The sequence below is a fragment of the Glycine max genome, chromosome 14, assembly GCF_000004515.6.
Source record: "Glycine max cultivar Williams 82 chromosome 14, Glycine_max_v4.0, whole genome shotgun sequence".
NCBI classification, from domain to species: domain Eukaryota; kingdom Viridiplantae; phylum Streptophyta; class Magnoliopsida; order Fabales; family Fabaceae; genus Glycine; species Glycine max.
Window position 1 is genome coordinate 1,213,772 of NC_038250.2, and position 25,920 is coordinate 1,239,691.

Below are 25,920 nucleotides of genomic sequence, written 5' to 3' on the forward strand. Positions count from 1 at the left end.
TATGGTAAAGAAAATTTTGTAATCCTTGATCATTTTATTTAAGTCAATTCGAATAAAATATGGCGTTTATGTTTGGATTGGTGAGGAGTACAGGAACCATTGCAGTTGACAATCAAAGACCATTTTCTGCAGTTTGGGGGCTTTGGTGTTAAGTTATAGAAAATAGATTTGTATTTGGCGGATAATATGGTATGTGGTAACTGGTATGTTGGGTTTTATGGAAGAAGTCTGATGTTACAGAGCTGTTAGAGATGTTTGTTTGTTTGTAAACTTTTGCCCAAGTTGTCCACATCTTGTGGGGCTCTTGGTGTTTGTTTTTAAAATTATTATTAAATTGAAGAAGAGTAAACATTGGTGGATTGGTGGATCACGAGTTATATAAGGGAATTTGACATAATACTTTAACCCAAAATTTTAAGACTTAAATTTATGAATCTTCTCCTCACTTCATTACATTGAATAAAGTTAGTGTTTGGCACGTAACAAACAAATCCAATTTTTTTTTAGGGAACGAATTTTCATTTAGGAAAATGGACTAAATATATCATAACTTACTATAAACTATTTAAATGTATAGAGATGTACCGTCAACAAGTTGTAAGCAGTGTTAACAACACTACTCAGAATCAGTTCGAGTCTGGAGTTATAATTAGTCAGTTTATTTTGCAGTTTTTTACCAAATTATCAATTTTATTTTGTAAGGAGACAAACGAATTTTACAGCTCATTACCTTGTTAGGGTAGCAAATTCGTATGTTGATCCCCATATATGTGTTGATTTACCAATGGTTGTTGCTGAATAGATCCATTTGGAAATAATATAAGAATCTTTTCATAAAAAAAATTTAAATGTAATATCGTTTTCACTAATAATGCAGCGTTCCCCCCCCCCCCCCCCCTAATAATGCAACTTTATTTATTTAACATTAAATTACATGAACATATATCAAATTTAAATAATTAAAATGTTCGTAAGTTTTAATAGTGATTGTATATGGATAGAGAAAATATAAATTATAATACCAGGGGTACTTATCAAATTAACTCCATAAGCTTGTACTGTATTAGTCACTTAATGGATCAATTATATAGAAACAAGATTTTTTTTCCTTTTCGTTAACAATCACCTCAAATCATTATTAATAAAAGGGTGATATATTTGTAAAACTTTTTTATACCTAAAATAAAGTCACTTTATGTCATACTCGGCAGGTAATTTGTAATTTCATGGAAAATTATGTAAATGAGGTTGATGGTTTGTTCTATCTATAAGATTAGAAAAACTTTTATTCAACTTTTTTTTTTATGTCAATTCACCTATTTTTATTTTTCAAAAGGACCCGCGTCTTTTCTAGACATGTTTTTTTGCTATATGTCTTTTCTAAACATTAATATACATAATAATGGAAGTAGTAATATTATTTTTATAAACTCTATGATTTAGTAAAATCTTACGCTTACTTAATTAAATAAGAGTGAGACACATGAAATTTTATCTCGAAAGTTTTAAAAAATGTTAATTATCAAAGAATATGTTGGTATTATTCCTTTCCTAGCGCTACTTTTTCGATTTACTAAAATGGAAATGAATGGTTAGATATGGTATAAGAATAAAAAGGTTTTTATTAACACCTGTGGATTTAAATGGCAAGAAGTCTGGTTTATCTTGAGTAACGTATCAGGTTTTTTTAAAAGGATTATAACGAGAAATTAAAAAACAATAAAAAGTAAAAATAACAAGTTTAACTAACTAGAATTTTACTCTGCTTTTAACTTACTACACGTGGATTTTAATTTACGCGTACATATAATATTGACATAAATATAAAGATAAAAGGGATAGAAACTCTTCGCCTAATTCATACATTCCAATATACATTAGAACTTATTTTGCCTCCCATCTTTCCCAAATCAACCAACAAATGTGACATTAAATAAAATCAATAATCAAGGCTAATTGCACTTTCAGACCTCCAATGTCTAGCTTTCTCAAATCCGTTGGTATAGTTCTCAAAATCATCAATTGTTTGGTCAATCTCTTCCTGAGTATTCATCACAAAAGGTCCAAATTGCACCACAGGTTCACCCAATGGTTCACCTCCAACCAAAATGAACCTAAGGACCTTAGAAGATTTGTTCCATGCCTCTAGGCCATCCCCAGGACCAAGAAGAAGTATATGGTGAGAGGTTACAGGTTGAGACTTTTGGTTTCCAAATACACCCTCTCCTTCCAATATGTAGACGAAGGCATTCCAAGACTTTGGTATAAGTTGTTGCAAGTGAGCACCAGGTTTAAGAGTAAAATCCAAGTACATGGTTGGTGTCCTTGTGTAGATTGGAGACTTTATTCCAAGAGCTTCCCCTGCTATAACTCTAACTTTGATACCATCTATCATAGTTTCAGCTATGTCCTTGCTCAACATTTCTTGGTACCTTGGCTCAATCCTTTAAGATAATAGTACAAAGACATATTAAACCAAAGTTTTAGAGTCTAAATGAAGAAACTACTTTACCAATTTAACGTAAACTTCAAGGTAAACAATAAATGCTTCTTAAAGGATAACAAATAGTACTTCCAAGAAGGCACTAATGGAAAAGTTGAATTCATTTATAGTGGGGCATCCATAACCAGACAAATTTTGAACTAGCATTGGCAACATGTTATCGTTGCTCTTATTATTGAAGTTTACACCATCACTATAGGATATATGGGTGAGAGGCACATTCTTTATGCTGGCCATTTAAGGCCCTTTTGCACACTTGCATCTTTTGATGCCCTATTTAAGAGCACTTCTAGGAAATGGTACATGATGGCGAATCATGAGGAAAAAGTCACATGTGAAAGTGAGGAAGGCATATCTTAATTCAGAAAGTTTTAAAAGATTTGACTGTTTCTTTGTGAAGAGTGGAGTTCCTTTCGGTCTCCTTGATATTTGGTGATGAGCATTATCCAAAATTATCCCCCAAACCAATGATGATGATGATCTTCAGTGACGCAGAAAGTACGTCATCTAATATGGCTAAGATTGCGATTTGAGTATTTCATAAAATAAAAAAAACTCTTGGTCACTCTTATTTGGAACTTTTTACATTAAAAAATTAAAATACTAGGTATAAATGAATTATAGGATATCTATAAAATTTTATTTAATATATTTAGTTTTGTGCTCACTCTAAAAGTGCGTCATCCTGAAGCAACAAATAGTAACTTGTGTTTTTTCATTCATTTAAAATGATTTTTTCGATATATATATATATATATATATATATATATATATATATATTTGATGCTTATCCAAATACACTTATAAAAAAAGACTTATGACCTTTTGTAAGTTCAACAAGTACTTAATTAAGGTGTTTACTATTTATGAATTTTTGTAAGGGCAATTAGTATTTAATTAAGTTGTTTATTCAAAAGTGTCTCTAACATTGGTACAGAAGAATTGTCCCCTTACATTTTATGTTTTGAAGCAAGATTGATCCACAGCTGAAGACCCTTTTGGGTTCCTTGAGCTGCAGGCATTTCTGAGTGAACTAACCCTCTCCCTGCAGTCATCCATTGCAAGTCACCAGCTTCAATTGTTCCCTTATGTCCTTCAAAATCTTCGTGCGTTACAGCTCCCTGAATTGCGCAAAAAAGTTGCATTCAGGTGAGGCTAGCACATCAGCACAAGCATATGTGACCAATATAGCACGTACACAACTTTAGATACATTACATTACACTCAAGATGGTAGTTGGCATTCTAGAAAAACAAACAAGATATCAACATGTGGGGTCACTCTTGTCTTTGTGCTTATAACCAACTACTATTTACAATCAGGACACAATCTTAAATGGTTTGGTTTTAGTGGTCCTAATCTTAATTGGTAACGAATCATTAATTTGTGACTTACATGTTGCCACACCACCAGCACAAAGATTAACACCATATTGAGCTGATACTTAGCTCAATTAAAACTATGAGCTAATATAGAATAAAGAAATCATAAAGCGAAATAGTATTTAGTTTACTTTTAATTTTTCGTTTTTCAACTTTGTTGATTTGTATAATGGTCATTATTATATTATATGCCTTTGACTTTATAACACGGATTGCAACAAAAAATAAAATAACTCAAAACGTGGTTTCTCTAATGTTGGAACACAGTTTTATATTATAATCAGTGATCAAAGGAGGAAAAGCCATGAACTAAATCAATAAATATTTGCTCTACCTGCAACATGTATGTGACCGTCTCAAATCCTGTTTAAAAAAAAAACCACCACAAGGAAGGAACAAGTCAGAAACTAAGCAAATCAGATCATTGAAGAACATAAATGACACAGAAGATCCAATTGGCAAACCTCTATGTGGATGATCAGGAAACCCAGCAGGAGCAGTCACTGCAATATTTCAGAATTTCATATTCTTAGAATACAATACAAGATTCACCACAATATTTTTCGTAATCCAAATTAAAAAACAGAGGAAAATACAGAGATGCCCACCTGAGAATTCATCCAAGACAAGGAAAGGATCAAAGTACTTGAGTTCAAATCTGAACATATATACCCACAAAACCAATCAATTCAAAAAGCTCAACTTTTAAACAACTTGCAATGCTATACAAATATAAAGTTAATCTACACCTTTCAAGCTTAGGATCAAAATTAACCTTAGTTAAATATAATCATAACTATGCATAATGGCTAAGGCTAAGATTAACTGTGTTATCATTGATCTCTCTTTAAGTCTTACCTCCCTATGCTTCTTCTAACAACGGCTCCAACACCCTCATGCTGAGGTCTGGCCAAGAACTTTCTGGCTACAAGACGAGGTTCACTAATGCAACTGAAAATATCTTGGTCCGGCATTTTATGAAACAAGTGCAAAAGAGAAAGAAAAAATAAGTTTATGGAATGATGGAAATGTGAGGAGCAAGACAAAGATTGTTGAAGGTATATATAGGAAAGTGGGGGGTGTGGCGTGAGAAAGAGAGGAAGAGGTTCACTCTTGGAAAGTCAAACTCAAAACGTTGAGGTGTTGGCTGCCAATGAAGACCCACATAACATAGCATAGAATAGAATAAGAGTTTGCTTGAGCTGAAGGTTCTTTTTCTCTCCTTGTTCCTATGAACGTCAGCATAACGCACTCATGATGTGTGATGTGGTGTGCTATGTCTCATAGGACTTGGGAATTTTTTGAATTCATATAGTATCTTGCTTGTTACATGACTACCACCTGTCATGTTGAATTGTGTGGTTTTCTCTTCAAATCAAATTTAAGGCTCATAAATATTATATAAAGGCAGAAGAGAAAAAATAAAAAAAAAATCTTGGGTCCTAGCTGGATTTGTGCCTCTTCATCATCACTTGACAATTGACATCACCCACATTTCACAATCGGTTAATTAAAGTCTTGACTTGTTTTTAACAACCTTTGCTCTTCATCATTTTGTTCTACTTTACAATTTTCGGGGAAATGGGTATGGCCTCTTTTGTTTGTCTATTTACTCTTTCTTATAATTCTTTTTTAATTTTTTAATTAAATTTAAATGGTTCAAAAGTTGAGTACTTTTTTTCTTTTTCTTTTTTTGTAGTTTTATTCTTTGTCCTATACTCGGTGTCAAAGTATTAAAATTATTCTTTACGAATCTCTTTGTTCCATTATGGTTAAGGTTAAGGTTAAGACCTTAAGTTTGACAGAAACAAATAGGTAAATTAGTTGAACTACGCATAAAACACTTAATAATAACAAAAAGAAATTATGAGTTAAATTTAATACTCAAAATGAAAAATCTTCATTCAAAAATAAAAATGGAAACATCATTAGTTGATTTAATAATTAAGCTGCTATTAATTATAAATAAATATGTTGAACTTTGGAGCATAAATTTAATTTAATAATATTTCATATCATTTATACTAAACAATATCTGGAGACATTTTAAATGATTCGATTATACTTAAATGTGATTTGAGAATAAGATTTTTTTATGCGAGGAGCGACTTTATCATATAAATATATTTTAAAAAAACTGTTAAACCATATTTATAGAAAAAATATAATCGTAACTAATGTGAAATAATTTAAATTTCTGATGTATCCTTGTTCTATATGCAGTACAAAAAATGATGCAAAAAGTTACTTGTGTGGTTAAAATATAACTTTTGTTGGTATCGGTGATATTCATTTTCAAGTTGATCCTTATATTAAAAAGGTTCTCAAATCAATCCCCATGTGAAAAAAAAAGGTTGATTTATGACTAAATTAAGATGCAAGACGAAGTAAAGTGAGCTATGGGTCAAGAAATAGTGGTCCAAAGCGTGTTTGGTGTAGGCGATTACATATAGACCCATTTTTAAGGAGACACAAAAATAGTATAAATGATTATCGAAATAAAAATTTATATAATTATATTTTTAATTAATAGTTTTTAAATAATAATAATAGAATGATAGAAGATAATATGACAAGTGTATATGTGTATATTATAATATCTATACGTTTTAGAATATATTATACTCCTATTTTAGAATATATTTTTCTCCTCTTTCTCTCTCTTATTTATTTTTGTTGGAGTCAATAGTCAAATATAAACAGGGTTACAAGATGTGAAAACTGAAAACTACAACCTTCAAGCTCAAGGCTGAGAATAAAGAAGAGATCGATCAAGAGAAGAAGTACAGAGGGAAAATAACATGTCTATATGCTCAATGGTTTTATGCTAAATAACAACAATATGAGAGTGAACAAAACTATAATTTATATCACAATTGATGATTAAAAAATATTTTTTTATCAGTCGATTAAAAAATATATTTCAGTTTACTACATTAATCTCTTATATTTCAAACAACAATAAATTTCATGGTTATCTTCATAATCAAATTCAAATCTAGTACTTTAAAATTTTGGAACAAATTGAGTTTAAGTTTAAGGTTTAAAATAGCAATCATGTGCCATTGTTTCATACATTATATATTTAATTATTACAGACTCCTTGTTTGATTTATAGATTATAATTTTTTTTTCCTATACTTGATGTTTAATGTTCAAAACATGTTTTCTTTCCCAGAAAAAACATGTTGCTTAGAAACAACTTTTTGGTCATTTAGTAAAACGGAACAGAAAGAAAGAAATTGATATTCATACTGAATCTTAAAATGTTGCTCTTCATAATTGTTTTTTCAAACATTATACTATTTCTATTTAGAATTATGCAGATCTAGATAATTTAGACTTGAAAGTTCAAAATTTAGAGAATAAAAAACTAAATAGGAATGGTGAAGAAAAATATAATTTGGTTTAAAACAATTTAAATGGAGATGATCATTATAATGAATTTATATATTTTGATGACGTGAGTCTTAAAAAAATGAATTCTTTCTTCTTCTTTTTATGAAACCTAGCCAGCATATTTTATTAGACATTTTTTTACCTAAGAACATGAAATAATCTTATAAGTGACTTACGAGATTAATCACTAAAAATGGTCTAAGAAAATACATCAATTGTAAATGGTCTTAAGGATATTAAAAGAAAAATGCGCATGATTTTAAATAATTACGTGACCTCTAACTAACTTATAATTTTAGTCAAATGAGAAATTTTCTTATTATGAGAAATAAGAACTACAAATACAAATCACTAAATAATATTTAAATATTAAAAAATGTAAATGATTTTTTTTAAAATGGTCGTGTAACCGCTAACTAACATATAATCGATCCTAATTAAATAAGAACTATTGTTATTGTGAGAAATAAAAATTACAAATATAAGTCAATAGATCACATTAGAATAATCAATATTAAAAGAAAAATGAACATAATTTTTTTATGTGTATATTGACTTTTTTTAGTCTGAATCATCTATATAATTATATGAATTTATTTCTGACAACAAGAAAATTATTTTAGCTTATACATTACACACGATAAATTTTTATTTTTATATAATTAAAATTTATAGTTAATAAATATTCTTTAATATATAAATCGATCATATTATAAATAAAATTATTATAAACAAATCTTTTGAATATATTAACCATATCTTGGATTTAGATGAATCATTTAAAATTGATATAATTAAGGTTACGTTTAACTATATACACACATGTAATGACATATTGAGCCACATATCAATCTTTTTTTTTTTATAGGAATTATAAACTGAGAACATAGGTATAGGCCAAATTAAAAATAACATCACATATCATGAATGGAGAACAATAGGATGGACTTAATGAAGAACTATCTCACATGTAATTAAGGACATTTAAAAGCTAGTTTTAGTTGAAAACAAGTGTCTTGTACAGGGATAAAAGTTAAAATTTAGCATAATAAATATGAATAGAAAATATATAATTTTAAACATATATGTAAAATTGCTTTTAAAATTAATAAAGAAAAAAATAAAATAATAATCATGAAAAAAATAAACTTAAATATCTTTTTAATTCTTATAATTTAATTTTTTTATTATTTTGTTTTTGTAATTTTTTTTTATTTTTACTTATTATAAGTTATGTTTATTTTATTTCTCGTCTTTATAATATTTTAGATATCACTTTCTTCATTACCCAAAGCATTATCTAAAGTGATTTAAAGACTAAAAATAAAACAAACTTAATTTGAAAGAACTAAAAACATAAAAATAATTTTGTATGGACAAAAAACAAAAAATACTAAATTAAAAGGATTAAAAAAATATTTAAAATGAAAAAATATGGATAATCTCATTTGTTTCTGAATAAAAAAAATTCCAAACATTTAGCAAAACGCCATTAAGAGGAAAAAAGAGTACATGTAATCACGTTGAAATGTCTAAATATTATATAAATTTGTTAATGCTGGTACTTATCTAGAAAACACATGTTTATGGATTATATTTGGCTTTTTCTTTGAAAAACTCATGAAATTAAGTTTTAAGCAAAATAATACCTTCTGTTACTTTTGTTCGAATTATGATCTTGGAAGACTTAAGTGAATAAAAAATAGATTATACATTGTGTAAAACAATTTTACTTTTACATATCGTCACAATTATAACTTTATTAATTTTTATGGTAATTATCTTAAATAAAAATTTGTGATTAAATAATAATAATATAAAATTATTTTAGATTCTCGGCGTGTAACCATTAACTAAACATGTGTTTAAATGTTAGTTTGTGGTAAAGGATTTCACTGGTAATCTTAATTATTAACGAGATTTTAACATCATTCTCGCTTTAAAAACCAAATCACTGAATTTGTACACGCAATTATCACTTGTTAGAGGGATTTTTGTGTTTTGCTATTGGCAGAGACACCATTATTGGGGCATAAGCATGATAACAAATACTAATGTTTGAGTCACATCTTTCATCATCAACCGCTCAGCACCTCATGTGGGAGGAATTAATCAACACGTTGAAAAATGGTTTTTATGAAAAATATGGCAACTACGAAATTCGATGAAAACCACAATTGGAGATCAATGGAAAATCCCAGTCACCTTCAATTATGCTTCCATTCCATCCAAGGTAAGTACAACAAAATAAAGAAAAAGAGAGGAAACAAAATGTTGAATAAAGTGATCACTTGATCGCGGCGTGCGTGTATTGTTCATGATGACAAACACGGTCTAAGACTAAGTCCCACAGTCTACACTCTACACGCAAATAAGGGTTTATTCCAATGTTAAATATGCAAATTAAAAGAGTTTTAATTTGTTCAAAAACTCAATTGCGTTGAGTCAAGAGAGTTTGGGAGGTATGTTCCCACTGAATCAATTAATTTCAGTTTGTATTTAATCATTTGTTAATATAAATCTTAGAATATGAGTTTTTGGCCTAATTCAACCCCAAAGATTAGCTTGTCACCACCAATGGTGGGTGTTTCTGTGACTCTCAACACGTCCCTTCGAGTCAGGGCTTGTAACCACAAAGCGAGAACTAGCGGCTATCCACCACACCATCGGATAGAATCTGGATCTGATACCATCTTAGAATTTGAGTTTTTGACTTAATTCAACCCCAAAAATTAGCTCAAGAAGTGAGAGTTGTTCCTCACTTATAAAGTTTAATACGACTTTGTTAGCCGACATGGGACTTAGATTATTTCCAACAATAAATCTGTTTATTTAATCATTCAATGATATATTGACCCTTTATTGAAACAATTAAACTTGCTAAATAATTGTTGTGATAGTTAAAAAAGTTCCTCCGCATAAAATACCTGTAGTCTGAAAAGAATTAGTATTATCTGTTTTCTTTGCATCTCCTTAATTGGAACCTTCAGATTGCATTTATTAGTTGAAATTTGAAACTTGTTTCATTCTTCTTCTTTATGTGGCAGTGGCACCAGCCGTGACAAACTGGTAAGCAATGTTTTTGGGTGCGAGAAAAATGACATCATTAGAACAAAAGCATGACGCGTCCACAATCGAACTCATAAATTCAAAAATGCCATGGACTAGTAAAGTTCACATTCTGATGAGTAATTGAGAAAAATAGTTATACAATAAAGTGTAAAAAGAGAAAAATGTAATAGTAAAATCTCTCAAGGTAGAAAGCTGCAAAAGAGGAAAGTGTATATGTTGATATACGAAGAAACGATTAATGTAATATTTGCATCTATCAAAAAATGATAGTGTAAACAATATTTTAGTAATAAAAATTTCATAATGAAAATTAATAGAACTTTAAAAGAAAATTTTAAAATGAAATAAAATATCATATACTTGAAGTTGTAAAATATATATTAACATAAAAAAGAAACACCACATAACATTTTTATCTTAATCCATCACACCATTAAAATTAAGTAAAATTTACATATATTTATATGTTTAGTAAATAACTCGTGTTATTCATGCAGGTAATGTTACTTAGAATTTAATGTTTATGTACTGACCGTGAAGGTGTAACATTGTTTTACACTTCATTTCATCATAAATTATTATTTGAATTATTTTAAAAATCAATAAACTTATCATACATGATTAATTATGATTGAATGATTCTGTAAAACTTTTTACACTATTAATGCATAACTTATTTTCTCAATTACTCATCAGAATATAATATATTTTCATAATTTTTCAATCAATGCATATCTCTTTTCTCAATCCCATGTCATATATTATTATCATTGTTAGTGCATATATCAATTTTTCATAATTTTTTTTATAATATACTTTCAGTCCTATTTTTTTTTGTCCACTGCATGTTATTTTTAGCCTTTTATATATTACTACCAACGTTTTTTTTTATAATTCTTATAACAAATTTAGTTACACATTTTATCTCTCTCAAAGCTTTTACTTTGCTTGCAACTCCTTAAGAAGAGAAACAACCTTAATGTGTAGACAAGAGGTGAATGGTAACTTGGTAAATTAAAAATACTTTAGTATAATTTTAATCAAAAAATATATTTTAAAATCTTTTAAAGAATATTCTTTAATGATATTAAGTTAAATACACTAAAATTAACCTCATTAAACATTATCTACATATCATGTTCTTTTCAAATCCATACATTATTTATGAAATAATATTAACAATATCTATAACCGTTACTAATATTATTTTTTTCAATAGTAGCAGTTAATTATATCTTTTGATGCCTGAAATATTTTTTGCATATCTCAGCATGAGCTGAGAGTACCAGTTGGCACAAGTATCTGCAAAAATTAGACTATATTAAAATATCTATATAAAATGATAAGCACAAGTATTAGCTATCATTATCATGATTGCCCTACTAGGAATCAGTCACTAAGGAGAGCTGCAAGAAAAACGGAAAGAAAACATCTAACGTGATCCCTGACTATATGAATTATGAAGCTTGTGCCAACAAAATCATGCCCAACTCAAATTGAAAGTGCAATTTAGGAGTAATCCACACATACTTTATGTCTTCTTAATTGGGCATATATATGTTTCTCAAATCCACAATAGTTCATATAAAAGGAGAAACAATAGTGAATTATGCCACTTGTTTAACATAACCCATCACAATTGGCCATTATTGCTTCCAATGCTTTGTGGAAGCAGGGTTTGTAATAAGGAACACAATGATTATTGCTATGGTAACAAAGAGAGAGCGTAATGACACCCCTCAAGGAGACTCCTTTAAGTGGGTGTAAGATATACAATCTTCTTAGTTTCTGAGTTTATTAGTATAATTTAGAGAAATCTCAATAGAAATTGGCACAATTTTAAATTTACTCATTAATAGCAACTTCAATTAATCCGAAAAGATGATGCCAAATCTTCTACGGTAGTGTAGTTAGTGCCTGTTGAAATCACGAATTCAAAATCCAGCTAAAGATCCACCATTTTGTTTAGTATTGTCAAATCGGGGAGACCGACCCATTTTGTGCCACTCATTGTGAGTAAAGTCAAATATAATTTGTTAGGTGCATGTATCGTTACCTTACCATACGCATGTTACAAGTACTCGTTTGATAACCCAGGTTCAAACGTTACTAAATATGCTCTAAATTTAAATTATTTTTTAAAGACACATTTATTCTACATGAAAGATCATTTTTCTCGAATCAGATCATATTACTACGTGCTCTGAAAATCAAACTTTTTCAAAACTCAAACACAAGAGACACTGATTAAACAATAACAACTATGCACCACATTATCTATGGGCGTAGTGGTTCTCTAATTTTAACTTGTTGACATTCACATACATATTTTTAATAATTTATTTTATTTAATACACAACATAAACTAAATTGCAATATTAGATCTAATGTAAATTACTATTATTTAAGATTTTTTTTTTCAAAATGAGATTTAAGTAAAACTTAGTAGTTCTACAAACTTTTTCACATCTTCAAACTTACTAATCGAGCCAGCTCAAAATTGGTTCCGGTTGAATTGGATATTCGATATCGCTATTTGTTAATGACATTTAGAATCAGAAGGGAGAGTAAAAATTGTTTATATTGAAACAATCAAGCCATGTATATGCTCTGGATAGTTTTCGGGAAAATTGTTAATCTAATGCGAAATGCACCCCGACAAGTATTAAATATAAATATATCTTGCAGCAAAAGATACAAAATACACATCTAAAAAGAATTCATAGATATATACCACGCAGGCTTTTGTGCTCATAGTATCCAACCCGAGAAGCAATTGAGGAACTAAGAATGGACAAGCGTAGCTACAACAAATAAGATTGAAAGAATTTGCTCCTTCTAAGAAGAACAAAAAAAAATGTGGATTGTTCATCTAGTCTGAAGCCAAAAGCTTCATGCCACTCAAACCTAGAAGAGATGTGGAAAATAGAGGGTTGAGACCACCAAAAGCAACCTTTTCTCCATTTTTTTTTCTTAGAAGGAAGTTTAGAGATGATTTTACTCAAAGCAGAAGAAGAGAAGCTATAAACACAGCCAGAGTGGACAAGAAGAAGCAGACAGTGACCTTAGGCTGTGAATTTCCCTGTGGAAATTTGGTTCTGGCATTCGGGCTGGAAGCTGGGGCTATTTTAGCAACAGGAGGCAAAGGTGACTCTGCCACTTCAGATTCTGTCAAGGGTGGAAGCGGAGCCTCTGCTGGAGGCAAGAATTCTTTGGTAATGAGTCCAAAAAGACCACCTGGTTGAACAGGTTCCATGTAAGTAGGTTTGTTGTCACCCAAACCTAAGCATTTGTTCCCTGCAGTAGAACGGAGAAAAATTATTTCAGTAAAAACTGTTTATATTGAAACAATCAACCCATGGTACAGCAGAATTTGCTAGCACTTACTTCTGTATCTGTCAGCAGTTTTAGGGAAGTCTGTGATGATACCATCAATTTGTGCTCCCTCAATATACGAGTTGATCTCAACAGTTGGATCTGAGAAGAAATCCCATGCTTGAGACACAAACTCATTGCTGAATGTTTCTACAAAAACTGAGAGGTTAGCATTTTTTAGCTTTGGCACAATATTTGTATAGGCCGTCAGGAATTTATTATTATTAGGAATTACGGAGTCCTTGTTGACAACAACAGAACTAGCAAAGCTCTTTATATCCTCAACAGCTGCATTAGCTGCATCTCCAACAGTCTCGTCAATCTTGTACACTAGCTCATAACTGGTTTTCTCCTTGAATTTCAGCAGTACAGAACTATTAGTGGATTGAATATAAACCTTTTGGGATCCTGGTTTATCATAACCTGCTTTGCTTAAAGCACCAATGACAGCATCAATCACACTTAATCCTTGCTTGTCTGCAAGATAGGCTGCATTCTGATAAGAAGAACAACAACACAATATACATGTTAGTAAATACAAGATGAAAGAAAAGGAAAAAAAAATCATTTACACACAAGGAACATGCCAAATAATTCTTTACTTGGTTGAAATAAATCAGGGTGAATAGAGTCAGTGAAGAAATATTCGATGTGAAATTCACACGATTTTTGGCAGGTGAGTCATTTTGTTTTTGGTTTCAAAAGAGAAAGTTGTCAGCTGCATGAAGCACAAGTAGAACTCCAAAGAGTTTAAAACAGTATATTTCATAATTTTTGGCCAAGTTATACAGAAATTTAGAAGTAAAGTATGGCCAACAAAAACAAGTGAGAAACAGGTCTTGTAACAATTTGATAGAAATAATGCATGATAGTCTTAATATTTCTTATTTCTATTTCCCCTATTATTCCAAGGTGAAATCAATCATAGGAATTATTAAATAACTTAAGCGACCCTAAGCCATTCTCACAAAAATTTGTCCTAATTCTTCAAAAAAAATTATATGTTCAAATAACAGCCGGTAGAATGAATACTATAAAGAATGAATAGGCATGGAAGCACACACCTCAACAATGATAGCAACACCTGATAGAGAAGTCTGATTTTTTGTCAAGGACAAGAAATCTGATAATGCCAACAATGTCCCAGCATTCTTAGATCTTGGATTCCTGAACAATCTGTATTTTGCAAAAGGGTTCAATATTGAGGCTGCAGGGAAAATAGAGAACAGAAAAATATGTCAAATATTTGTTGTAACACTTATCATAGGCAGCCAAGTGAAAGGCACCAAAAGATATGAGGGAAAATTTTGCCATGGTAATTTATCAGTGAGACATTAATTGTCCTATAAAGTGAAATTGTAAGCTAATTTCCCCATTATTCCCAAAACACGACTTGTTTCAATGTTCATATATCTCATTCTGAATTTTGGCTACTTGAAGTATCAGTCAACTAAGCTTTGACAAAGTAGGGATACCAAATTATAGATTCCATTAGGCTTTTTGCTTCGTGGGTTTGGTTCATGTCCCCCCATGTGTTGTTTTTATGTTCCTCTTCTTTTTGGTTAATATATTTCCAGTGTGCCGTAAGCATGCTGTTTTGTTTAAAAAATAATAGGCTAAATTGTGATTTTAGTCCCCTTAGTTTCGCAAATCCATGATTTTGGTCCCCTCAATCTTAATTGTAACATTTGGTCTTCGTAGTCTTATGAATTGGTGATTTTAGTCCTGATAGATTATTAACAAATAATTATGATTAATTGAGTTATTAAGTTAATTATAAATTAATCAAAAACCATTAATTATTAAAAAAATTGAATAAAAAATTATTAATCCTAATTTTCTGCAACACGGTTCTTCCTCTTCTCTGCAAACACCTCTTCTACCTACTCCACCACCAGCAGTAACACCACATTAGGATTAATAGTCTTTTATTTAAGTTTTTTAATGATTAATAGTTTTTATTTAATTTATAATTAATTTAATATCTTTAATAATCATAATTATTAGTTAATAATCTTTCAGGGGACCAAAATCATGGATGTGAAAAACTAGGAGAACCAAAATTGCAATTCAGCCAAATAATAATTAAGCTTTGACAAGTCTGGATTAACTCCATGCAAATACAGAAATGTAGAAGAACAATAGACCTTATTGAATAGCTAACAACTACAGAACTATCTGACTTACGGGTCAAGATTTTTATATCATTCCATGTCAAGTTGAATGCAAATATGCCACTGCCAGATTTGATCTCAGGGATAGTCATGGCAAATTTGCTGAAGCTTGATTGGGCGACTGTTGTACTCTCTATAAGATCAATGGAGTTTAAGCAAAATGGTGTTCCGTCCTTAGACATTTGAACAGGACAGTCTAGAACATCCACACCATCAGATATGGCCTTATTATATGCTAAGTCGGTACAAGCAGGATAATCTCCACTTGCTCCATATTTTGAGATAACCAAAGTTTTATCTGAAACATGATAAAAAAAGTGAGAGAAACAGGTCAAACAATTATGCAAGCTATGCTTCCATCGAATGATAAAAATCATACAGTCAAACAACTAGAAATCGCTAAGAACAACATGAGAATACATATTCCAAAATCAAAACTAAAAGTTACCTTTTTTCGTAGCATTGGTGCCTAGGTGAGCAAAGCAACCTGCATTATAAGAAGACAACATAGTATCTACTTAAATAGAGAAAAAAAAGATCGTAAACACAAACATACAAACATGTTCTGAGATTACAATTTATAAGTATGCAGTAGAACCCATAAGCGACTAATATCAAGTACATGCTTATGTCTTATGCTTATATGATGTAAAAGCATTTTAAAATTGAGAAAGAAAATTCTAGTTAGGATAGCTAATAAGCATGCAATGCCTAGAAGGCAAACATCGCTATGTGCTTTCATGCAGTAAGGAAACTGAACACCATGACAAAATCTTTTACTATAGTTGATTAAAGAGTATATAACTGGACCATATGATCTGCCTAAAGGAGTCTGCCCTAAGCTGAATTTAGTTTACCGTGGAAGCTTGAAAGCGGGAGGTGGTGAGAGATTGGCTAAAAGTACATATTTTTAGTAACTTTATTCATGCACTTGGACCAGCGTTCGGACATGAGATCCTTTAGTCAAAGTCAACATAAATCCCATCATATCCTTCCATTGATTAAGGGTTGCATAACAATCTTAGTGGCATACTCATGCAAAGTGAAAGTATCTGCTTACTAAGATTGGATAGTAAGGATAAATTAGCTTCTAAATATATCAGTTTTGGGCAGATTGATCACTAAAGTCCAGGATTATGCAACATCTGGCATGTTGATTCACAAGATAAATCGTAGCTTTGAGGAGATTAAAACAATTTCACTGAAGATTAAAATTGAGGATTTTCCCCATGAAGTTTAAACAAGATATCCATGGCCACTCTAAAATTGAAAAGGCATGCAAATGCAAGAGGCACGGTTAAGGTAATTCACTCAAACACTATGAGCATGAGACTAGGAAGACATTAGGATAGTTTTATTTAATGGAACCTTACAGCTGCATCAACTCCATTCCGAGGGACAAATGCTGTATATAGTGAAAAACTGAAAATATATGTAAGGATATGTTTGGTTGGAAGAGTTTGAAGGGGAAGTGATGACAGCAGATTTTTCATTTATAAAATGTTTACAAAAACGAATAAGTGATGATTGGCAAGTTACACTGTAATCTGATTATATCCCCCAGTTCTATTATTTTAAGAAATTCTCAAATAATTAGAATGTTTACATAAAACAAATATTGTCTCCCTTCTAAACTCTTCCATTCACTTCTAAACTCTTCCATCCAAGCATACCCTACGTCTACGTAAACAAGATTTTGAGAAAATCAAATGCATTCTAATTGTGGCAGGCTATTCTGACATGGCGGAATAAACAAATAAACAGCTTACCTATAGCTTCAAATGGAGTTATGGGAAAATCAGACAGCACACCATCAACAGAGAAGTCACCATTGTCTACAAATTGGAGGTACTCGGCAAGAGGATCATAACTGTAATTGAAGCTAGATGGAACATCATTCACAAAATCTGATGCAAAAACTTCCAGCCCTGCTTTATGTGCATCTGAGACCAAAGATGTATGTGATTGTAGATAAAGAGTTGCATCTACGGGCCATATGTATCCCTTTGGAACAAGAATTCCAGAAGCAAATGTCTTGATAAATGTTAGATTTTTTAAAAGCGAACCATAAGTCTGATTGGTTGATGGATCTACGTCACTCTGTCTCATAAACCTGAAGACCAATTTTGTTGTTTTTGGGTTGAAACGTGATGCTATACTTCTCAGAAAACCAACCTCAGGTGATGAGATATAACTGAAAACTACGCTTCTAGAAACTGAAAGCACAAAGCTTCTCATACTCAAATTGTGTTGTGCGTAGAATGCATCATGCTTTAAAATATAAGAGAAAACAAGAGTTAGTTTTAAAACAAACAAGGAGACTGAATCATGAGAATGGATTATGCATTCATTCTATTTACCTGAATATTCAACCATATTCCTTTTGGTTTTTGATCTAATTTAACTAAATCATCAACAGTAAGAATTCCAAAACCGTTTCCATCAAACAGGGTGGATCGAGAGTATACTCCCTGAGTTACTGTCCAGAAACAAGAAACTGTCAGCAACTATATAAAGAAACAACTTCCCTATCCAAAAAGAAAAAAGAAACAGCTTCAAAGCTCATTCGCAAGCTGAGACAGAAAAGGGTTTAAAAAGATCCTGATTAGAAGCTAAACCTTAAATCAACAACACACATATACACCGTAGAAAAGAATCACTCAGTCCATCAAATACTGAAAGTTTATAACTATTAGCAATAGAACTACATGTTTGAAATAAACTAAACTCACAGATGACACTAGATAGGTCCTTCAGGGTATAATCCAGAGGAAAATAGCCACTGGTGGGCACACCATTAACTGAGTAACTTGTGGTTTTATTTGGGTAAATGGTTGCAATGTAAGTAGAATTTGCAAGATTTATATCTGGCTGGCAAATCCCAACTCCATCTTTTGTTAATTGCACATCACACCATATATAGACATCTGGCCCAGTCGATATTACTGCCAAATTATAGGCAGCACCACTGGAATCAGGAAGTATCCCCGAAAATCCACCACGTGCTACAACCAACGGCGCACCTCCTACAAAACAAGTATACAAGTAAGTTTCAAGACACCTAACACGGTGAAAGTGGCAACAGTCTCTGATATTATATCAAGAATCGTATTCAGTCAGAGATTGGCCTTTAGATTACATGGAAAAAATTGTTCATGTTGAAGATCCTAACTAATCAACTAATGATATGGCAAAAAAGAGTGTATAAATAGGGGACAACCCTCATTTCTTAAGCTAGCTGTTAAGATTGACTATGAGAAAACCCAAATTCTAAATTCTAAAACAGGTATCAGAATCCTAGCGATTACTGTTGAATCTATCGGGTCACCCGTTAAGTCATGCAAACTTCACATCGAAGATGTCTAGTCCTTAGCGTGGGGAAGGGTAGTTAGCTTTTGAGGTTGAGTTAGACTAAAACTCAAATTCTAAGAGTTGCATCCGCAAACAGTTCATTCAGCCAAACAACAAATAACAAATGTTTCCTTTTCACATATGATATTCTCAGACTAGACTCTCGAGAAACGTCAAACTCCTTCTAAGCACTGCATATAATATCTCCATAGACCATAAACTAGCTCGAAGCTAAGCTAAGCCATCCATCCAAATCCGAACTCAGCTCAAAGTAACAAACGAAAGCAAAGTTTACACAAAAAAGAAACGCATAGATAGTAGTAAAACACGAGACATTACCGCCGAGAGTGTTCCAGGTAGATCTCTGAGCAGAGACGAGAAAAAGGAGCGAGTGAAGAAGAAGCAGAGCGAGTGGCGCAGAGAGAGCGCGTGAGTTCGACATCCCGGCAACCTTGGCAGATTAAGAGCAGGAACAACCTCAAAACTTTTAGAGAGAGAGAAAGTGTGTGTGTGTGAGACAATGAGGTCTTAACTCAGGGGAAGAACTTTTTCTCAAGTGGCACCTTTCTTGCATTCTATCATTGTGATCTGTTGTGTATTTACATATATCTATAGACTATAGTATTCACTGATTAAATATTTTCATTAATAAAATTCGAAATCTAAGGGTAAATTCGTGGAAAGCAATGACTAATCAGTGTTGTTGGTGGTATTAATATTGTAGTGTTGTGTTGGTAGTATTATTTAATATTCTATAAATATATATGGGACCAAGTGGACAAGCTGGCTTGAGTGATGTGCGGAGTGGGGTCCACAACATGGTTGTCAAACTCTGGCAAGGGATACGTGGCGGGCTCTGATTGGTGCTGAGGAAACGCGCAAAACTGCAAGGTTCTGAGTGGGTCTCCACCCTCCACCGTGCCAGCGTGATTTGATGCTGCTTCTAACTGGGTCTCCACTTTCTCAAAGTCCACCATGTTTAGAATAGATAGAGTTACCCTTCACCACTTTTTATTGTTACATTCAAATCTAACCATAGATAACAACATATATCTCGTTTCTGGTCATTAATTTCAATTATGATGTCCAGTTGCATAAATTCAATTATCTGTTTTTTTTTTGCTTTAATAGAAAAGATCTCTATCCTTTTATGACATATTGACGTTGAAAACTGTTTTTGAGGCCATCAGTTTTTCAAAAGCCCAAATATTACTTAATTATTTTAGATTTGTCTCATTATTTTTTATTCAGCAGTGATATGCATATAATAATTTTTTATAATCTATTACATCATTTATTTTTCTTCTCTTCCGATTTTTCCCTTTGCATGCGCTGAATTAAATATATATATATATATATATATATATATATATATATATATATATATATATATATATATATATTTTAGTCCTTAAACTAAAGAAGAAGAAAAAAGAGCAAGGCACAAAGTATACGTAGCACCACTTTCTGAATTGTAATCCTCCCTGTCCACGTGGTTTCAATATATAAAATTGCTTTGAATTAAATAAAATTGTAACTAAACATAAATGAAATTGTTATTTTTCGAAATAATTCAAAACAAAAAAAAGAATACACTCTTTTATAAATTTAATTCAATTAATTGAATTATTTTTATAAAATCGGTTCATTTAACCAAATTAATTTTCAATTAAATATTTTTTATTTTAAAAAATAATTCAAAAATCTAATTGAGACTGGTCGACCTAATTTTTGTACACCCTACTATTATTGGAATTAGCAAACCTTTTATACTCTTTTTGATAAACTTTTCTCTTAACTAAATAAATTACAAATCTCAATAAAAAAAATTAATCAGTTTTTCTTAGTGGATTATACGCATAAATTGGATAAATAAGTTTAATCAAAATTAATTAATTTTATAATCTTTTTAATTTTGATTTATTATTTTAATTAGAATTTAAGCATTTTCTAAATAATTAGGACTTCGTAATAACCATTTTGCATGCTGCACTGTATGTGTTGATGATCATGAAAGTTTTTTAAATTTAAAATTTAAATAAACTTTTAAACTGATTAGAATAAATAAAGGAAAACTTTAAGGTCGTCAAAGAATTGATTGGTTGAGTGAAATAAGATAAAATCTTGCATTTGATATGTTGTATGTTTGAATCTCACTTATTTCCTCTTATAAACATGTAAATACCTCTTATAAACTTCGGAGACTTTCTCTATCTTAGATTGGGACTCTATTCCTCCAAAATTTCCTCTGCAAGAAAATAAAATAAAATATGAAAGTCTAAATAACAACCATTAATTTCGGATACACTTTCTTTCGAGTATTATTATTATACAAGTTTTAAATGTTAATGATAATAATTTTGGATGTATTTTCTTTTTTATTATTGTGGGAGCATTTTAAATAAAATATAAAAGTGCAAAATTAAAAAAATACCAACCCACAAACTTTTTTTATAAACAAACTATACGACTTTGTGTAAAAAGAGATACGTAAGAACAGACTGAGCATGTCAAGCTAAAAAGATAAATAAATAAAATAAGTTTAAGCCTTTTTCTTAATAAAATTTCCTTTGTAAGATGATTATTATCAAAATTAAAAATAACAATCATATTAAAATGTTAAAATAAATATGCCTTCTAAAAAATAAAAAATACATCAATAAATAAGATTAACAATTTTTATAGGAAAGCGAGCAAGACAGTTAAGGGTAATCATTTTTACAATGAATATTATAGGGTGCTAACATCTAGGTTTGAGGATTTTTTTCACACATACATACATACATATATATATATATATATATATATATATATATATATATATATATATATATATATATATATATATATATAAAATTATGGTGGCGATTTCCTATTTTATATATTTTTACGGATTCTACGTATAAATGAATGAATGCTGAATGTTTTTTCAGTTAAGCATTTGGAATTATGCTGAGGAAGCTGAAACCTCTGATGTTTCGGGTACGCACACAAGGACATAGTGGAATAGATATGAATGAAACTGTATAAACTTGTGTACTGTATCAGATAACAAGACTAAGACCTATTGGATCAAATAAAGCATATAGGAATGGGATTGATTTATGAAAATAAAAATTGAACAGTTGACTGAAAATAGAATGAAGTATACATGTATGCTATGCCCCTCGTAATAATTTGCTGAAGTCTAAAGAATGCTGATTACATTTGTAATACATTTTGAGTATGGCATAAATGCACCTAAGATGAAAAACATGGATTGTATAAGAAGGAAATTATTTAAGGGTAGGGAATTATCAGAAAAAGACATTGAGAATAAGGAATCTAATTCGATCCTTGTTACTTGTTAGTGTTCTAAGACAGAAACTTACAAGTTAAACAAACTAGAGTTATGGCAACTTAAAAGAGTATACTTTTCAATGAAATGCTGTCATTGAATTATTGATATTGCATACTGGGCCAGACTAGGAATTTTCCTTGTTCCTATGGACGAATTCTCTGCAACTCTTGGGGTACTTTTTGTACTCAAGTTATATTAATATATTCCTTTTGCTTTCCAAAAACAAATGTAGAAGTTTCAAGATGAAAAATCAAACCTAAATCCCATTGACTTCCAAGTCAATTCTACTAATGCTGTTAGAAACAATCTTAATATATATATATATATATATATAGCGTTATAGATGGGGTAGAAAATGGATGTTTATATGATATATAATAAAGAAAAAGAAACTCTAAAATAGATGAAAAATCAAACCATTCAAATACCTATATCTCATCTTTGCAGACAATAACCTCCAAGTCGATGTAACTTAGTGGCAGTATTGGGAATTAGTGACACATTATAGAGTAGAAAATGGGAAATATTAGCGCAGTGAAAGGATTGGAAAAATAAATAATGTTTGTTTGCGTGAGGGATGGGCTCTTGCATCTAGTGTTTTTAATCTGGCTATAAATATTCATCTTTGATTGCTTACCCTTTCAAATAAACTTTCCTTAAGTTAGAATGGAGTCAATGTCATGGATGGGGTGGTTGTTTCTGTGTTGGCATTTGTTACTCTTTCATTTTTCATCCTCCAATTCCTTATGCCATCCCCATGACAGTTTTGCCTTGCTCCACTATAAGATCTCCTTCACTAGTATAAATACTACTACTAGTTATTATAATTATGCTTGTAATCATGTTTATCAGAAGACTGCAACATGGGATTGTTGCTTATGGCTTGTAATCACTCAACCTTGCTTTCAATGACTTCTCCAACTCTCAATTCTCATTTATCTTTGCTGAGTTTGTGAGCCTCACACACCTCAACTTGTCCTCTTCTCACTTTAAAGGTGAAATTAGAATCACTTGATCTCTCTTTTAATTACACCAGTTAAAGTGGAAAGAAAGCAGTTGGATGAGTTTTAAGGCAGCTTGTCTTGGATGAAACAGATATGTCTTCAATTTCAATAGGGATCAGGCCACTAAATTTGTCTTCCTCTTTGGTTACTCTTAGTCTTGCAGGAACTGGACTAAGGGGAAGCTTGACAGATGACATCCTCTGTTTACCAAATCTTCAACACCTACACCTGTCGTTTAATGACTACCTTCAAGGGCAGCTTCTCTCAAAACCTGTTGACAACACCAATGGACCAATTCTCAAGGAACTACCAACTCTATTACCTTGATATTAGTTTCAACTCAAACATTGGTGGCATCTCTTGGTCAATTTGCAATGCAAGTTTGCTTCAGAGTCTCAGCTTGTCCCACAACAAATTGACAGGCATTATTCCCCGATGCCTTTCAAACTTATCATCCCTTCAAGTATTAGATTTACAGATGAACAAATTTTATGGCACTTTACCTTGTACCTTTTCGAAGAAAAGTTTGCTCGGTACTTTGAATTTCAATGGCAACCAATTTGAAGGTCTTTTGCCCAAATCTTTGTCCAATTGCACAGATCTGGAATTTTTAAATCTTGGCAACAATCAAATTGAGGATACATTTCCCCCTTGGCTTCAAACTCTACCATATTTGGAAATATTGGTTTTGCAAGCCAATAAGTTGCACGGTCCCATTCCCAGTTTAAAAGACCAAGCATCCATTTCGAAGTTTAGTTAGTTTTTATATCTCATCCAACAAATTCATTGGCCCAATACCAAAAGCCTACATACAAAATTTTGAAGCCATGAAGAATGTCGTCCAAGATGAAGTGGGTAACAGTTTTCAGGAATACATGGAAACACCTATAATGAATGCAACACATACTAATTCTGTGACTGTAACAATGAAAGCCATTAGTATGACACTCAACAAAATTCCAACAAACTTTGTAAGCATTGATTTATCAGGAAACAAATTTGAAGGAGAAATTCCGAATGTTATGGGAGAGCTTCATGCACTCAGAGGGCTCAACCTTTCCCATAACAGACTAAGCGGTCCTATTCCCCAATCCATGGGAAATTTGACAAACTTGGAATCATTGGATCTCTCCTAAAATATTCTCATTGGTAGGATTCCTACAGAATTAACCGATTTCAACTTTCTTGAAGTACTCAATCTTTCCCATAACCATCTTGTGGGAGAAATACCTCAAGGAAAACAGTTCAATACTTTTTTGAATGATTCTTATGAGGGAAATTTGGGGTTATGTGGAGTTCAATTGTCAATGAAATGCAACAATGACCGTGAACAACATTCTCCGTCTTCACCGACCTTGTGGAGAGAAGAGAAATTTGGATTTGGTTGGAAACCAGTGGCTAGAGGATATGGATGTGGAATGGTATTTGGAGGGGGCATGGGATGTTGTGTGTTATTAATAGGAAAGCCTCAATGGCTTGTAAGAATGGTTGGAGGTCAACTTAATAAAAAGGTGAAAAAGAAGACAAGGATGAGAACTCATGAAAATTGTAGCAGAATGAATTAGTGGATATCTGGCATGGCTGGAGAATGTCTTGTTGCTCACTTTCCTGTTCAATTCCATTTCTGCCTTCTTGGAAAACAAAAACTTAAGGGCAAAAAGCTTATCACATTGCATTGCAGGGGAGATCTGATTCAAATTTTTGTAATATGAATGTCATATTTTTCATTTGGTTTAATTTGTTTGCCTTCGATCTTGCAATTTTGTTCTATTTTATACATATAATTGTCGATATTGGTTATATATTACTAGTGGTTGTTGTATACTTTTAAAACTGCTTATACGTACCGATCATTGCTAGAATATTTGTGTCTTAACATTATGGGTTTGTCTCATTTTGTTCAAGTATTTCATTTCACATCTTCATCTTCTAATATAGTCTATTTGGTTTTCTATACTTGCTTCTAGTGTTGTTTTTCAGCTAAGTACATTATCTATGTACTCACCTTTTCTAATTGATTTTCTAGTTTTACATTAACAAAACCATTAACACAAAAGGCTTAGTAAAGATCTCCATGAAAATTATTTTGTGATCTAACAAGAAGAATTAGCTGCTAGAAGGCAGATAAGTGCTTAGACAAAAGAAAAGTTCGATGGACGGTTGGACTGTATAACATAGGTTGGAACTTAGAAGATCTGAGAGCACAGATTTTATCAAAACCAATCTACCTGCCAACGAGAACTTTGGATTTCCACGTATTCTAAGCTTTGATGTAGCTTTGTCCAGAATCCCTTTGAAGGAGTCTCTAGCCACCCTGTCA

The 25,920-nt window shown here is 31.3% G+C and overlaps 2 protein-coding genes and 1 long non-coding RNA gene across 3 annotated transcripts; 1 reads left to right on the plus strand and 2 right to left on the minus strand.

Moving 5' to 3' along the window:
- Positions 1 to 1,746: 1,746 nt before the first annotated feature.
- On the minus strand, positions 1,747 to 5,067 carry LOC100790637 (pirin-like protein). The gene is made up of 6 exons (XM_003544671.5): positions 4,744 to 5,067; positions 4,494 to 4,543; positions 4,350 to 4,388; positions 4,220 to 4,248; positions 3,458 to 3,624; positions 1,747 to 2,444 (listed from the first exon to the last, which is right to left on the minus strand). The coding sequence occupies exons 1-6, from the start codon at positions 4,857 to 4,859 to the stop codon at positions 1,940 to 1,942; spliced, it is 906 nt and encodes a 301-aa protein (XP_003544719.1). The 5' UTR covers positions 4,860 to 5,067; the 3' UTR covers positions 1,747 to 1,939.
- Positions 5,068 to 13,058: 7,991 nt separating this feature from the next.
- On the minus strand, positions 13,059 to 19,947 carry LOC100792750 (glycerophosphodiester phosphodiesterase GDPDL1). The gene is made up of 9 exons (XM_003544675.5): positions 19,596 to 19,947; positions 18,638 to 18,931; positions 18,266 to 18,384; positions 17,675 to 18,176; positions 16,354 to 16,392; positions 15,919 to 16,203; positions 14,796 to 14,938; positions 13,744 to 14,227; positions 13,059 to 13,653 (listed from the first exon to the last, which is right to left on the minus strand). The coding sequence occupies exons 1-9, from the start codon at positions 19,696 to 19,698 to the stop codon at positions 13,358 to 13,360; spliced, it is 2,265 nt and encodes a 754-aa protein (XP_003544723.1). The 5' UTR covers positions 19,699 to 19,947; the 3' UTR covers positions 13,059 to 13,357.
- Positions 19,948 to 23,113: 3,166 nt separating this feature from the next.
- On the plus strand, positions 23,114 to 25,438 carry LOC102662954 (uncharacterized). The gene is made up of 2 exons (XR_005888398.1): positions 23,114 to 23,591; positions 23,756 to 25,438. It is a non-coding gene; the product is annotated as an uncharacterized lncRNA (long non-coding RNA).
- Positions 25,439 to 25,920: the final 482 nt, after the last annotated feature.